The following is a 14,615-nucleotide window of genomic DNA, read 5'->3' as shown; positions in this document are numbered from 1 at the left end:
ATGATCCCACATCAATGTAGAAGCGATCAACCGACGACCCCAGGTCAACATCAACCACGACCTGGACACACCACCCATCCTGTCTGAAGTAGAAAGGGCCATCCACCAGCTATCAAGCGGCAAAGCTCCAGGAGCTGATGCGATCCCAGCAGAAGTCTACAAGCATGCTGGGCCACAGTTGCGAGAGAAAATGACGCAGATCTTCCAGGCCATGTGGAGTCAAGGCGCAGTCTCCCAAGACTTCAAAGATGCCACCGTGGTTCACCTCTACAAGCGGAAAGGCAACAGGCGTGTGACAACCAGAGAGGAATTTCACTTCTCTGCATAGCTGGAAAAGTACTGGCAAGCATACTTCTAAACCGCCTCATCGAACACATGGAGAGTGGCCTGCTGCCAGAAAGCCAGTGTGGCTTCCGAAAAGAGCGTGGAACCATCGACAGGGTGTTCGCTGAACGCCAGCTGCAAGAGAAGTGCCAGGAACAGAATGTGGACCTGTACATCACCTTCGTGGACCTGACAAAAGCATTCGATACTGTCACCTGCAGCGGCCTCTGGAGCATCATGAGTACGTTTGGATGCCCCGATAGATTCATTTCAATGGTTCGGCAGTTCCACGACGGCATGCAGGCACAAGTCCTCGACAACTGAGAATCATCCACTCCCTTCCCAGTGACCAACGGAGTGAAACAAGGCTGTGTACTGGCTCCAACACTCTTCAGCATGATGTTTTCTGCCATGCTGATGGACGCCTTCCGGGAGTCCGATACCGATCAGATACAGAACAGATGGCAAGCTGTTCAACTTGCGATGCTTCCAGGCTAAGACCGAGGTCCACTTTGACAAGATTTGTGAATTCCTGTTCGCTGACGACTGTGCCCTCAACGCCTGCAGCCCTGAAGACATGCAGCGCTCCGTGGACCTTTTTTCTACTGCCTGCTACAACTTTGGGCTGACGTTCAGCACCAAGAAAACTTAAGTGATGTACCAACCCGCTCCAGGGAAACAGTACCGTGAACCCACAGTGATCGTGAGTGGACAGAAACTGGTAGCTGTACCTTGGCAGCACGCTGTCTCGCAGCATGAACATCGACGACAAGACCGTCGCCAGGATTGCCAAGGCCAGTATGGCTTTTGGCCGGCTGGGTTCATCAGTGTGGGAGCGCAAAGGTCTGAGTCTCGCAATGAAGCTGCAAGTATACATGGCCATTGTCCTTACCACCCTACTGTAAGCCAGCGAGACCTGGACTGTCTACCAGAGGCACGCAAAGAAACTCAATCATTTCCATCTCAACTCCCTTCGAAAACTACTGAAAGTGAAATGGCAGGACAAAGTGCCGGATACAGAGATTCTCCAACGAACAGGAATGTCCAGCGTCTTCACCATGCTCCGGAAGTCTCAACTTCGCTGGGCTGGCCACGTCAGCAGGATGTCAAACGATCGACTACCCAAGCGCCTTCTTTATGGAGAACTACAGACTGGAGTGCGCTTGCAGAGTGGTCAAAAGAAACACTTCAAGGACACACTCAAAGCATCCAGGAAGGACTTCGGATTGGACTACAACTAATGGGAGACACTCTCAAAGAATCGGACAGCCTGGCATGGATCAATTCACACAGGAGCGGCAGCGTATGAGCAACAGCGTTCGCAGACTGCCAAGACCAAGCGAGCAGCACGCAAGGCCAGTCGCCCCAACCCTCCAGCTCAGGCCTCAGGTCCGCTATCCTGCCCTCACTGCCCAAGGACTTTCCGGGCTCGGATTGGCCTCATCAGCCACCTCCGAACCCACCCTGCCCCATAGTAAATGTGTACACAATTACAGTGAAGATGGTCATCTCTTGACAAAGAGCACGAACGCCAGAGATGAAGAAAAATCTGGATCGATGGACAGTGTTTACATGTCAAAAGGTGTGTGGCTCTGCATGCTGAGCTTTACATGATGTGAATGAAAAAAAAGGCATGCTGATCAGTGCAAGAATGTCAATTAGCGGAGGGAAACAAGCCGTATCAGTCTCATAGTAGCCATATAGAAAACCAATCAATTGATGGACTTTTGATGGAAATGATCTTTCCACGACATCTTCTTTTCACAGTGATTAATGTTCTGAATGGACACATATACACCAGTTAACATAATTTATAGACATGACACTTTCATAGTATGATTATGATGTTTATGTTTCAAAGTATATCTGTGATATATTGTTGTTTTGTGCAAGAGCATAGATGAGAATCCATTTTTACACAAAACACCAAAGTTCACTGTTTCACACTTTTGCTCCTCTGGATGAAACATGCCGTCAAAAAGAAAGGTCACTGTTGAAGCACAAATGTCTGGCCTTTTGAGGACAGTGGGGGGGGAGGTGGGGTGCCTGCTGGGAGAGCAGATGGCAAGGACTTTGGTGTGAGTCACTTCTGTCCGTTTGTGTTGAAAGAATCGAATGAATAGTCATTTGACTGTCAGGAATTTTATCCGTTGCCTTGCATCTGATTATCCGCTTTGGAGGAATTCACATCGCTGTTCCATGAAGGCTAATGAGATGCCCATGTTGTCTTTGCAGTTCATTTTTGGAAGACAATGCAGTCAATGCTTGCTCAATCACATAAGATCTTTTGTGGGCTTGCCACATCTTATATTTTTATTATTATTGTTGTTATTGTTTTTATTTTTTTGTAATAGGGTTTTCCCTGACATAGGCAAGTCTGAATTAAACAGCTGGAATATATAAAATCTACTGGTAAATCACGTGGAAATTTAACAGAATGGTAGAGCAGAGATCCATAAATGTAAAATCAACACCAAAAACTACACTGTTCAGGAGATGCTGACCTTCTTTTCGTGTCATTGTGGCATAATGCACAAAGAAGTGGTTTCATTATAACAGGCCATGGTAAATAGGGATGGGCGCCACTGAAAACGTCGGCTGTCACTTTTTTAAAGCATCCGCTCACCGTGCAGATGGACTGACCAATCATATATAGACAACATTTCGATGAGATTTGTAAAACATAAGGTGTACCTTATCATACTGACTGAACAGTGATAAGAATATACATGTACAAGTAAGTGCAGTCAGTACTACCTCGGCGTCCAACTCCATTGGTCTTCCAGTCTCCTGCGTTGAGATGTTTGGGGCGGGCCGTTCTCACCACAAGGTGCTGCATGTCCCTCCAGGTCAGGTTCATACTGCCAAGGTGTGGGGAAAGAGACCATTTAATCTTCATGCTGCACAAGAGTAGAAGGAGTAATTTGGTCCCCGTCATATATTCTGAGCTGTCAGGCCTCACTGACCTCTAAATATATCGCAAAAGAAAGGAAGTGAAGGGATGTGAGAAAGGCTGAGAAGTCTCTCACCCTTTGCTGAAATATAATTCAGAACGTTACAATGCAAAGGCAGAATGTTTTTAGAATACTAGAACAAGGTCAAGACAAGGGCCTGAGCACCATGTGAGTTAAGTAATACAACTACGCTGTTTCACATTGCAGTTTTCATACAGATGCAAAACATGACTGTCCTCCAATTAAACAGGAAAACGGGAAAGGGACTAGTTGAGACTTCTCTGTAACAGCTGTTACAGGGATGTAAAATGATCAATCGCAGAAGCGAGCCTATACATTGTAGACACTATTCGTAATGTTCTGTACAAATGAGAAGTTGAATGATAAGGCCCATCAGGAGCAATGCCTTGGCTTACTTTAAAGCTTACAGCTGTCAGAAATACTGCTGAAAAGGACTGTGCGCCTTTGATGGACAAGACCCTTTCATTTTTTAAATATCTTCACAAGAAGTGCAGAGCTGAAAGATGGAGTATTGCAACAGGAGAAAGATAATACTTCCTTTCAAATGGATCTATCTGTCATGTCAGGATAATTTATAGACGAGATTAGAGCGCGATAAAATAGAGCGCTGTCACAGATGACAACAGCCTGTAGTGCCCGCAAGGAGATCAGAGTTTGAGAAATGTCTTCTCGTAATGCACTGACAAATACAAATTACAGGCATGGCCTTTGAACCGAGCTCTCATAAACATCATCGATGAGATGTTACTCATCTCAAGGGAAACATGCTCGATGTGCGGTGGGTCACGAGATCCACCGCTAACATCGGACATACTTCTGCGTTGATATGATTATTGGTCTGCCTTAAGAACAAAAACTGATTTAAGTTGGAATAAGGTCAGTGTGTGGCAGAACACACAGTGAAAAATGTCACATGCTTTTACCTGCATCGACCCTTAACATTAGAAGATCACAATTTGTGGAATTACAAATTAGGCTGACCCCACTCCTACAGTTGGAATGTACAACTGTAACATTTATTGGACGAGCAAGATGATGAACTGTAACAGAAGTGCAGTCCACTGTTACTAATTCAGCTATCATGCTTGAAGGTTAAATATATGTTTTGTATTTTTTGCTTCTTCACTAAAACATCATTGTGATTTTTTTCTGGGCTACGGCTAAAATAATTCTAACATATTGCTTGAAATGAGATTTACAAGCATGATGGAGATTATGGAGATAAGGAAACATAATATGCACAAGACATACCTCGTGATGGAACACGTTAGAACTGCTGACAGTAATTTGGAAACCTCCATGAAAAATAATGGAGGGTACTCTCGAGTTGAAGATGTCACTAAAAATTAAGAGCTATTCTGATGCCTGTGTGGGCTAAAGTCTCTCATTTGTCTGGCTAATTAAGTGAGTCTAAAAAGATCAGCTTGCTGGGGGATAAACTGGGCTGGGATTTTGGCAGACTGCGTGCAAACTATTATTCACACTTACCTCTGGGCTTGCAGTGCCGCATGCCTAATAAGATTTAACATTTGAATGAAAACAGGGCAAGCCCAATCATTGTAGAAGAAGAATGGTTCAACTCACTTGGCCTCCAGCGCCAGAGCAATAATCCCAGCGGCGAGTGGTGCTGAAGCCGATGTTCCTGTATGCGACTCGGTGCACTTTTTCCTGAGGTCTGTTGTCACCTTTGAGAGAGATGTGAATGTTGAGAGACACTTTCAATTTTACACTTCGAGTATTCCACTTAAGTGTGACGGAAATTCACAGTGAAAGATGTTGAGTCTGAGACATTGAGGGCCAGGGAACCAAAGAAGATCCTGTCACGAGCAAAATGAGTAAAAGGAATGAAAATGGAAGAGTCCACTTTGTTTTCAGTCCAATGTGTCAAGCAATGGCGCCATTCGGTTTCAGAATTTAAGTACAGTATGCAACTTTTTGCTGGTAATGGTAAATTCTTTCAGTCATGATGCCATTCAATTCAAGAATGGAAGTGAATTATTTGGTCAGAGATACGCATGACTAAGAGATTAACATCCTTAGTTTTTCAAAAGGTTAGGGAATGATCAACACATATCATCAACGCTGAGGTCCTCCAATGATGTGTCGTCTCGCCACTGAGCTCTTCTACCATGACACAAATAACTACCGTATATTTCTGGTGTATAAGGCACACCAGAGTATAACAGGCACCCCAATGAATAGTGTATTTTCTAACGTTTTCCATATATAAGGCACAGTGGACTACCAAGTGCACCTTCAATAAAATGTTTTCCAAATATAAGGCACACCACATTGTAAGGCGCTAGAGTCGGTGGCTGGTGACAGTAGTTGCGAGACCTGTTGTGGCTCAATATTACTTCACAGATAAGGTGCACCTGCGTATATGGCACAGGATCATTTTTTGAAGAAAATGAAGGCTATCACTTTATCACCGGAAAATACACGACACCTCAACACACCCAGCCATCAAACTCAGAAAGTTCGCAGAAGACACCAAGGCCGAATCAAAAACGTTGATACGTCTGCATACTGACAAGAAGGTCGCAATAAATTCCCTAAACTTGATTGTCAAACTATTTTTTTTTTGCCGCGGGCCACATTGTAGTTATAGTTTCCTCTCGGGGGCCATTATGAATTTGGAGAAGCCATCAGAATGTTTAATCCCCTCCGCAGATAGAGTGCACACCAAATTAATGACTAACGAATTTTCAAATTTGAAGTAAAAATAATGACTGCTTTTGTGATTTACATGGGACAATTAGAAATTTTGGTTTGGGCTTTAACAAGCATCATGGTATTTCAGTAGTTTGATTTGCTTTTGTGGGCCAAATAAATATAGTAATAGTGTGGTGGGCGAGATTTGGCCCTCGGGCCATGACTTTGACACCTGTACCCTAAACAGTAACTACATGTGTGGCTATTTGCATTTTTGCGCACCCCCTGGAACCAGCTCCCTACATCCTTGAACAATTGTCGTTGACCAATATCCCACAGCACCAGGCACTGAAAAGTGCTGAAGTACTTTTGGACGGTTGCATACCCAAGCATACCAGTGTATATAATGTTGATATATATATAGTTTTATGATTTACAGTACCTGTTGCTCCTTATACAGTAAAGTCTCGTTATATCGATATCGGATATATCGATAGTCCCGGTTATATCGATACTATTTCTATGCACGCACGGAGAAAATTACATGCAAACAGGGTCGGATATATCGATAGTCCCGGTTATATCGATATTTTTTCGGACTCCCTTGAATATCGATATAACGAGACTTTACTGTATTTTGTTGACAAGCATTTACAATACAACACATTGGCAAGTGTGAAAAAATGCTTTACATAACATTTAGGATGTCACAGAATGTTATTAATGATTTCAAAGTCAGGATATTTTCAATAAAGTATTCCGTTTTATCACTTTCAGGGACAGTGGTAACGGCAGCTTATCGTGTTATCAGGTTACACTGTGCATGAAAAAGGGTAATTTCAAGATTTCATAAGGATGTACTGAAGCTTGAAAATGGTTCGAGATAAAGTAAAAAAATATATATATTCACAGCTACATTTTGCTCATCCTGGATGTGAAAATATCAAAGGAGTAGAAATTTTGAAGGGATGTCAGATAAACTAAATTCCTGCCTGTTCTACTCTTGTCATTTGTGAAGAACAAAAGATCTTGTGACCTCTGGCGAAGACAAGCGTTTCTCAGTCCAATAAGAAACAAAAGAGGACGCCAAGATATTTGTTTCTGGCTGCTCGCAGCATGCCTCTCCTTTGGCAGTTATCTCTGTTCCTTGTCCCTGAGGCGAGCTTTTTTTGACAAGTAGCTCCAACGGGGCATGTAGCGATTTTTCAGTTGCTTTGCTTCCTGTGTGTTACACATCAGACACTCCTATATGACAGCAGAGATTCCCCTATGCGTGTCAATGTTGAACATGAATTGATTTTGGATGTCATCTTACGACTCAAAACACAGTGAATCATTGACATTCATGGCTTCTTTTTTTTCTCTTGTCATGCTCGCACAAACCAGAGACTTTCAATGAGTGTATGTATGCATTTTTGTTTTGACCTACGATCTGTTTTTCTCCGGGGTTTCCAGAGCTGAAGGTGGTGGCGAGGGTGGACGAGCAAGGCTCGCTGTACCATGGCACATTTCCCGATTGCGTGGTGCTGCTGATGGACAACGTGTAGATGCTGTTAGTATAGCCATCGCAGTTGCAGTTGTCCTTCTCTCTGCCGCCGTTTCCTGAGGCCCACACAAAAATGGAGCCCAGTCCACCCCGTCCCTAAGGCCGAGAGAAAAATGAACACATCATTCCAAATGACTGCACAACAGTAATTATGAGCGACGGCGAGAAAGGAGATTATGCACCACTGCTCAAGTGCCTTGTTAGTTAGTGCACATGTTGTCTTTCAGAAACGGAGTTAGACATCCGCAACTTTTAAGAACCATGTTAGGACACAAGATAAAATGGAGAAAAAATAATACAAAATCTAATCAATATGAATAATTAGAGGCCAGAAAAATCTATAGCTGTCAAGACACTGTTTTGTTCCACTCGCCTGAATCACAAAGAGTATATCATCCGTTCAATCTCATTAAGTGTGCACTTTACAAGCAGTCAAACTATCATGCCTGTAATTTATGGCTCATAATAAGAATGCGACTGAAGTAACGAATTATGTATTATGTCAATTCAAAAAGTGGATTATTTCAAGACGTACCAGGAATTTGGTCTTGGATCGTATTTCCCGAGACTGGCATGCCCGAGCTGTCTAAGTCGTATTTGCCGTCTGAGCTACAACGGATAAATCTTGATTACTGCCTTCATATACAAGTTGCTTTTTATTTTCCGAATCAATTTTTAAAATGTGGTGTTGCCTGTTTGCACATTGATTGGCCTGCTTGGCAACGATGGAGTTATCAAAATCATTATAAAGAAGGAAAGGGGGCCATCTGCTGTCAATTTTTTTTTGAAATAATCTTTATGAATATACTATTGTGTTTATTTGTATGTCTGTCTTCTTTTAAGTCAATCATAGCTACTCGTGTTTAGCACTCAAGCAATTTATCTGAAAAAAATAATTCAGACCGAGGTTGAAAGATCCGAGCTACCAAATAATTTCTGGCGAGCTGGTCATATGACTAATGCAACATACGGACCCTGGGCCATGATGAATTCCACTGAGAAGAGAACAAATTGTTTCTGACACTCAACAGGATGCAAATGTAACATGAAAACTGTTCATGTTTCAAAATTATGACCATAATCTAAAATGATTCAGATTCAACACAAGAGCTTTAAAAAGTCCAAATTGACAAAGATAATCAATGCTCAGTTGCGATGGAGACTCGCAGGGACCAACTCATTTGACATAACAAGGAGTTGGCAATCATAATGGTTATTAAAGGTGGTTGCGTTAATTGTCTGATCAATGTATGTATTGACCCAATATACTTTCCAGTATTCGGCATTCCCAATATTATATACAGGGCTGAAGTGGATAATGGCAGCAATGACAAGTGCTTGAGTGAAATATAACAGCCATTGAAAAATAGCAGAACAAAATACAATGCAGTCTATGGACATTTTGGAAGATGAAACATGACAAAAAATACAGCAGAAGCAGAAACCTGGGCACTAATGGTTTGATTTACTAAATACACGCACAAACGTGATAGCCCACGCACACACATGTGGAGGCTGATCTTCTAACTGGGAGCAACTAGGATTGTGTGTGCCTAATGAGGAGTGTTGATGCAATGTGGGAGGAATGGATACAAAAACATGAGTTTAGCATGCTCATTGTGATTTATTAAACTAGAGATAAATTGCTGTAGTTGATTATGCCTCTTGAAATACTGTGTAAGAAAGGCAGGAACAACGCAGCAAATCACAGTGTGAGCAGAGCGTAAAGCAAAATGAGAGGCAGTGGGCAGTTTTTCTACTCAGGGATACATTTTTTTTTTCTAACAATGTTATGACATATTGTCTGTTCAGAAATGTAATCTTAGAGCTTCTGAATGATCACAGCACTGACTCTGAGCCAATCTCAGGAGGGAGTCATGCCATATTCCCTATGACAAAACAGCTTTCAACTTGTATTCCATTTACTTCTGGGTGAATAGAGTTCATGGCTGGCCTCTCAGATGTTTTTTAATGCAGTTTTATGGAGGATGAGTGGATACATGCAATTTGCACAGATAAAATAAGCAAAACGTGTTTGTGACGCTGCTGCTGGCTTCCCCCAAAATGATGTCTTGAATCAAATGTAAAAGAATACAAGTGAGTTTTTCTGAACCGAAATTATATTTGCCTTTTCAAATTCCATTGCTACAAATGTCATTCTTCGCTTACAGTGCTCTCTCTATTGTCTATTTTCCAAGCAAAAATACTGAGCTCTGTTTGGAAAAAATGAATGAACAGCCATTTGGAATAACAACTCGAATACTTCATGTGAACATTTTATGTTTAATTTTCCAGGAGATCTATATTTCTAGATTTAGTGCATTTTGATGATACAAGGAAAAACCCACGGTATGAAAATTAACAGCCCTGGTGAGAGCCAATTTGAATCAAGAAATCTGTTGATGAATTAAATCGTACTAGTAGCTTCGTCGGACCAGGCTTTCATGTGAGCTTTAGTGTATTATATGCTTCCAGCTCATACTGACCTTACTGCCGCAATAGTCCAAACAAGCCTGTGAAAGCAGCATCCTATCATAAATATATGTTACATACTAGGCAACTGAAATGTTGTGTATCCATCACTATTGTCCTGGGTTGCTTTTACAAGGGGAATGTGTTGCGCACAGAACATATCTATTGTCACCTAATTTGCAGTCTATTCAGAATAGAATAAAACATTGCAAAGCAATAAAGAAATAAATACAGTGAATCAAACGCATATACATTATATACAGTGTACCCCGCCCGGTAAATGTGTATGTACTCACGTGCGCGGCATGTCTGTCTGTGCGTGTGCATATTCCTTTCAAACTGTGCTTGCTTTTGTCAAAACACATGTGCTTGTGTGTTTTGTGACACAATCCCTTCTTTCTCTATACTTTAGTCGATTGTTTGGCTTATTTGTATGCCAATGAATGGCTGAAGTGTTTGACTCAATCTGTTCTGAGGTACACTTCATTTCTCATGAGTGAAAATAGCCTACACTCTTCAACTCTGACAAAAAAGAAAAAAAATATGAGCCTGAGACAATATCCCTGAATCCCACCACTGCGACTAGTGAAGGACAACTGTCAACTTCTACTGTCCGGTTCCAAAGCTACAGCAGGCACTGCAGTTCGGGGCAATTCACAAGTATAATTTGGTTGTATTTGATCAGTCAAAAATTGCAAAAAGAACAAAAGCAACACATCTGTACCATTTTTTGGTACCCTCTTGTTGAAGAACTAAGAGCATGGCTATATTACACACACACACACACACACACACACACACACACACACACACACACACACACACACACACACACACACACACACACACACACACACACACACACACACACACACACACACACACACACACACACACACACACACACACACACACACACACACACACACACACACACACACACACACACACACACACATATACATACGTATACAATTAAGTAAACCTTAATTAGTCATTCCCACATTTTACAACACAGTTACAAATCACAAAATGGATATGTAGTCTGCACAAAGATAAAAAGGTTACATCAAGAGACTTCAACTAGAATGAAATAAAACAGAACAGGAACACCACGCGAGGTCAATGGAAAGGCTTGACAACATAAATTAGTTTTGGCAGTAATTAACAGGATCTGGGAGTATACATACTTTAATTGGAACCAAGTAGCAGGATATATAAGAACAGGCATAATGGAACCGCTGAGTGTGTCCTGTTAAAAGTCTGGCTTCTAGATTTTGAATTAGTTATTAGCGTTTTACACAAGACTGAATGAAGCATCAGTCCAACCGGGAGGACATAAATTTGTGGATCAATTGTTTGAGAACTAAGCAGGGGGGAAAAAGAGGTCTTGTTATGCTGTGATTGGAAAACTAACAAAATAATGAATGGTTACATTGAAATGGCATTTACTGCCATATAATCCCAGTGGAGTGGAGTTGAGTGTCTAGTTTTCTTTCAGGTATGGTCACGTAATGTACTTTTAAAATAATGCACATATATTATTTTATATTCTCTGGCAGCCTGGTGGATGTCTTGTTAACACTTCAAACTCACAGTGCAGAGGTCGTGGTTTCAATCAGTCTCCCTATGTGGAGTTATCTCCAGCTCCTCCGGTTTCCTCCCAAATTACAAAAACATGCATGGCAGGCTGATTGAAGATTCCAAATCGTCCCTCGGTGCGAGTGTGAGAGCGAATGGTTGTGAGCACGAATGGTTATTTGTTTCTGTGTGCCCTGCAATTGGTTGCCAACTGGTTCAAGGTGTCTCCCGCCAACTGCCCGAAGACAGCTGGAATAGGCTCCGCTACCCACTGCGACGCTAGTGAGGATAAAGCGGTTTGGAAACTGAGTGAATGAATATTTTGACATAAAAACATATAAAAGCATTGCAAGGGCTGGTCAGTGATGATGGAAAAGGTGGGAAATGGGCATCATGACCAATTGGTTCGGTTGTTGTTCAGTTTGAAAAGTATTATTTCCCGTGTAATTAATTGCACATTTCTTGTTTGGGAAGCAAAACTGAATGCCCTGCTTGGATGTAACTTGCAGGGGCACTGACAACGAACAGGAGAACACCAACAATATGTCAGCTAATGGCAGAGTCCTGCCTTGTATGCAACACAATAAATAAAAACAATAGGAAGAATATAATACCCTCAATTTCAAAAATCCAAAGAGTTTGAAGTTGTTTGTGTCTCGATTTAATGGTTAAGGTGAGCACTTATTACAGTACATTGCCAAATGCATTTTCTTATTGAATTTATTTAAGAATTATACTGGATCCCACAGATATGATCTGACCCTGGTTTCATATCACGATCGTGAGATCGCTTGTCTGCATATCCCAGTGAACATACTGTACTTGTACGAGGCACCTTTTAAATATATGAAAAAGACAGATGTCCTGACTGACCTTGGCAATTCCCTGCTGGAAAGCCTCCTTGGCCAGTTTTGCAGGGCCATCCAGTGATTTGCCGTCATCTTCTGGACCCCAGCTGGCACTGTATATGTGAATGTACTGGGGGTTGAGACCAAGAGAGTGTGCCTCCACTATATCGGTCACCTCCCCATCCAGCATACGAACTCCTGTTAAAAGCACACACAGACTAGCTCATATTAAGCCAGCGGGGGATGTGGAGGATGCGCACAAGAGAACAGCAGCATAAATTACAGCCTCAGTGTCATGATGCCAAAAGAAATGTTAAATAATTTCGTGTTTTCGGGAGTTTGGATGGGAGAAAGGTGCACATTTCTCCCCATCCAAAACAGTAGTGTCGGCGACCGCTAATTGTCCCTGAGAAGGTGATTGCAACCACCTGGGAATGGCCAATTGCTGCTGGGACCTGATTGGCCAGAAGCTCAGGTGAACCACCTTTAAAACCAGACTGAGGAAGTCACTTCAGAGAGGAAGAAGAGGGAGACAGGACAGCCTGGAGAGCAGTGTTACCTGTGGTCTGCCGAAAAGCGACATCCACCACGACTTCAAATAAAGAAAACTCAAAATATCCTTCCTGGATCTGGCTGAGTCAACTTTTATCATCTTTCCACCTGCTTGCTGTCTCGCCGCATAACACTCAGAAATTTCAAAATGAAAAAAAATCCAATCCAAAACAAGTGATGACAATCCACAGAAATCTTCCGGGTGGAAATACCAACCCTTGTTAATATCTGCAACAATAGGAACCAACACAAGGGATGGGGGAAAAATGGTTTTAACGAGCACATGAATGTGCTCAGACATCAAACGGTCACCCAATTGAAAAATAAGATGAGAGTTCAGAGAGCCTGCAACATAATGGCATGTCCACGGGGTAGAACCCAAATGACACCTTTAATCACACCTAAATATGGCCCTGCCTGGGCGTTTGATGTGAGCAGCCTCAGATCAGTCCAGTGAACATTAATAGCAGTAGAGAGGTGTGAAATGAACCACCTTCAAATGAAGTACATTACTGGGACTAGACCCGCGGCGCCGAGGCAAGACAGACATCCACATTAAGACTTCAATAATCGATTCCAGACACCACGCTGAAATTCTCCAGCGGTGCTGCATATGGATAAGTAGTCTCACCGCAGGAGGAGATGCGGTGTACAAAAGTTTGAATGCCGCGTTACATATAGTGCCACACGGAAAGGATGTTTATTTGGTCATCGCAATGTGCAGAGTGTGTGGCGGCAATCATTGTAAACACTGTTGTTACAATTCTCGTTTACTTCCTGCAGCTCAGTGACACAAATACCGCTGCGTTTCAGGGGCTCGTTTGGAGCAGTAGCAAAAGGAGAAGACATGCAGGAAGCAAACATTAATTGAGGCAACTAAGGTCAGCGGTGGTGTTTAAATCATTATCACTAATCATTGCTCAGCAAGGATACCACCATCACAGTGTGTCCCGTTGTGCTGGCAAACATGGAGAATCAACACACAGCAGCTCGTTAGGAAACTCAAAGGACATGAACAATCTGTTGCTCCATTGGGAGACTAATGGTAATGAAGAGAAAGAAGGCGAATGCTGAGGAACATCTGGAATGGGGCTGATTTAAGTTCCTAGGGGGCCGGCATGCGGAGTCGCGCAGGCTTTGATTGTCATGCAAAATAACCGATCATTTGAAGACAACATTTACAACAAATCGGCTTTAATCCAGGACAGGAAATGTCTCAGTAGCATCAAATTAATTTATTCACAGCAATTCCTGAATTTATTCGGGAATTGACAAGTGTGATGTGGAGCGCCATTCCCAAATTTGCTCAGGTTTTGGTTTTTCTTGCGGGGGGTGCCGATAAAGCGCTTGTCAGACTCCTGGCAATGTTTGGCCCTACGACGAGGGTGCAGCATTTGCCTTTTGTACAGCCACCCCAATTTCAAGCTCAGATAACTACAGACCCATATAACTTAAGAATTAACTTTTTTTTCTTGTTTTCTTTCTTTAAGGTTTCTAACGCTGTATTGAATGTTGATGTAGTCCTAAATCTCAATATTCTGTGGGTCCTGCAATTTGAGTGAAAATGACAAAAACACTGACACTGGAGTGGACTCATACTTTTGCACATCGTCTGGCAGTGAATGAGTTAAATGAATAAACAACTTTGAATACATATAGAAT

The 14,615-nt window shown here is 42.2% G+C and overlaps 1 protein-coding gene across 1 annotated transcript in view; it reads right to left on the bottom strand.

Moving 5' to 3' along the window:
* furinb (furin, paired basic amino acid cleaving enzyme b) overlaps positions 1–14,615 on the bottom strand; it is a 95,808-nt gene that overhangs the window by 15,316 nt on the left and 65,877 nt on the right. The window contains exons 8-11 of the mRNA XM_088997363.1: positions 12,427–12,599; positions 7,384–7,596; positions 4,884–4,984; positions 3,082–3,185 (exon numbers count right to left, since the gene is read on the bottom strand). Of these exons, the coding sequence (XP_088853489.1) occupies positions 3,082–3,185; positions 4,884–4,984; positions 7,384–7,596; positions 12,427–12,599 (591 nt within the window). The remainder of the gene's footprint in view (positions 1–3,081; positions 3,186–4,883; positions 4,985–7,383; positions 7,597–12,426; positions 12,600–14,615) is intronic.

This window comes from Hippocampus bargibanti, linkage group LG05 (genome assembly GCF_051943395.1).
Source record: "Hippocampus bargibanti isolate YZ-2025 linkage group LG05, ASM5194339v1, whole genome shotgun sequence".
Lineage (NCBI taxonomy): Eukaryota > Metazoa > Chordata > Actinopteri > Syngnathiformes > Syngnathidae > Hippocampus > Hippocampus bargibanti.
The sequence above is the reverse complement of the archived record's forward strand: the minus strand, read 5'-3'. Positions and strand labels throughout refer to the sequence as shown.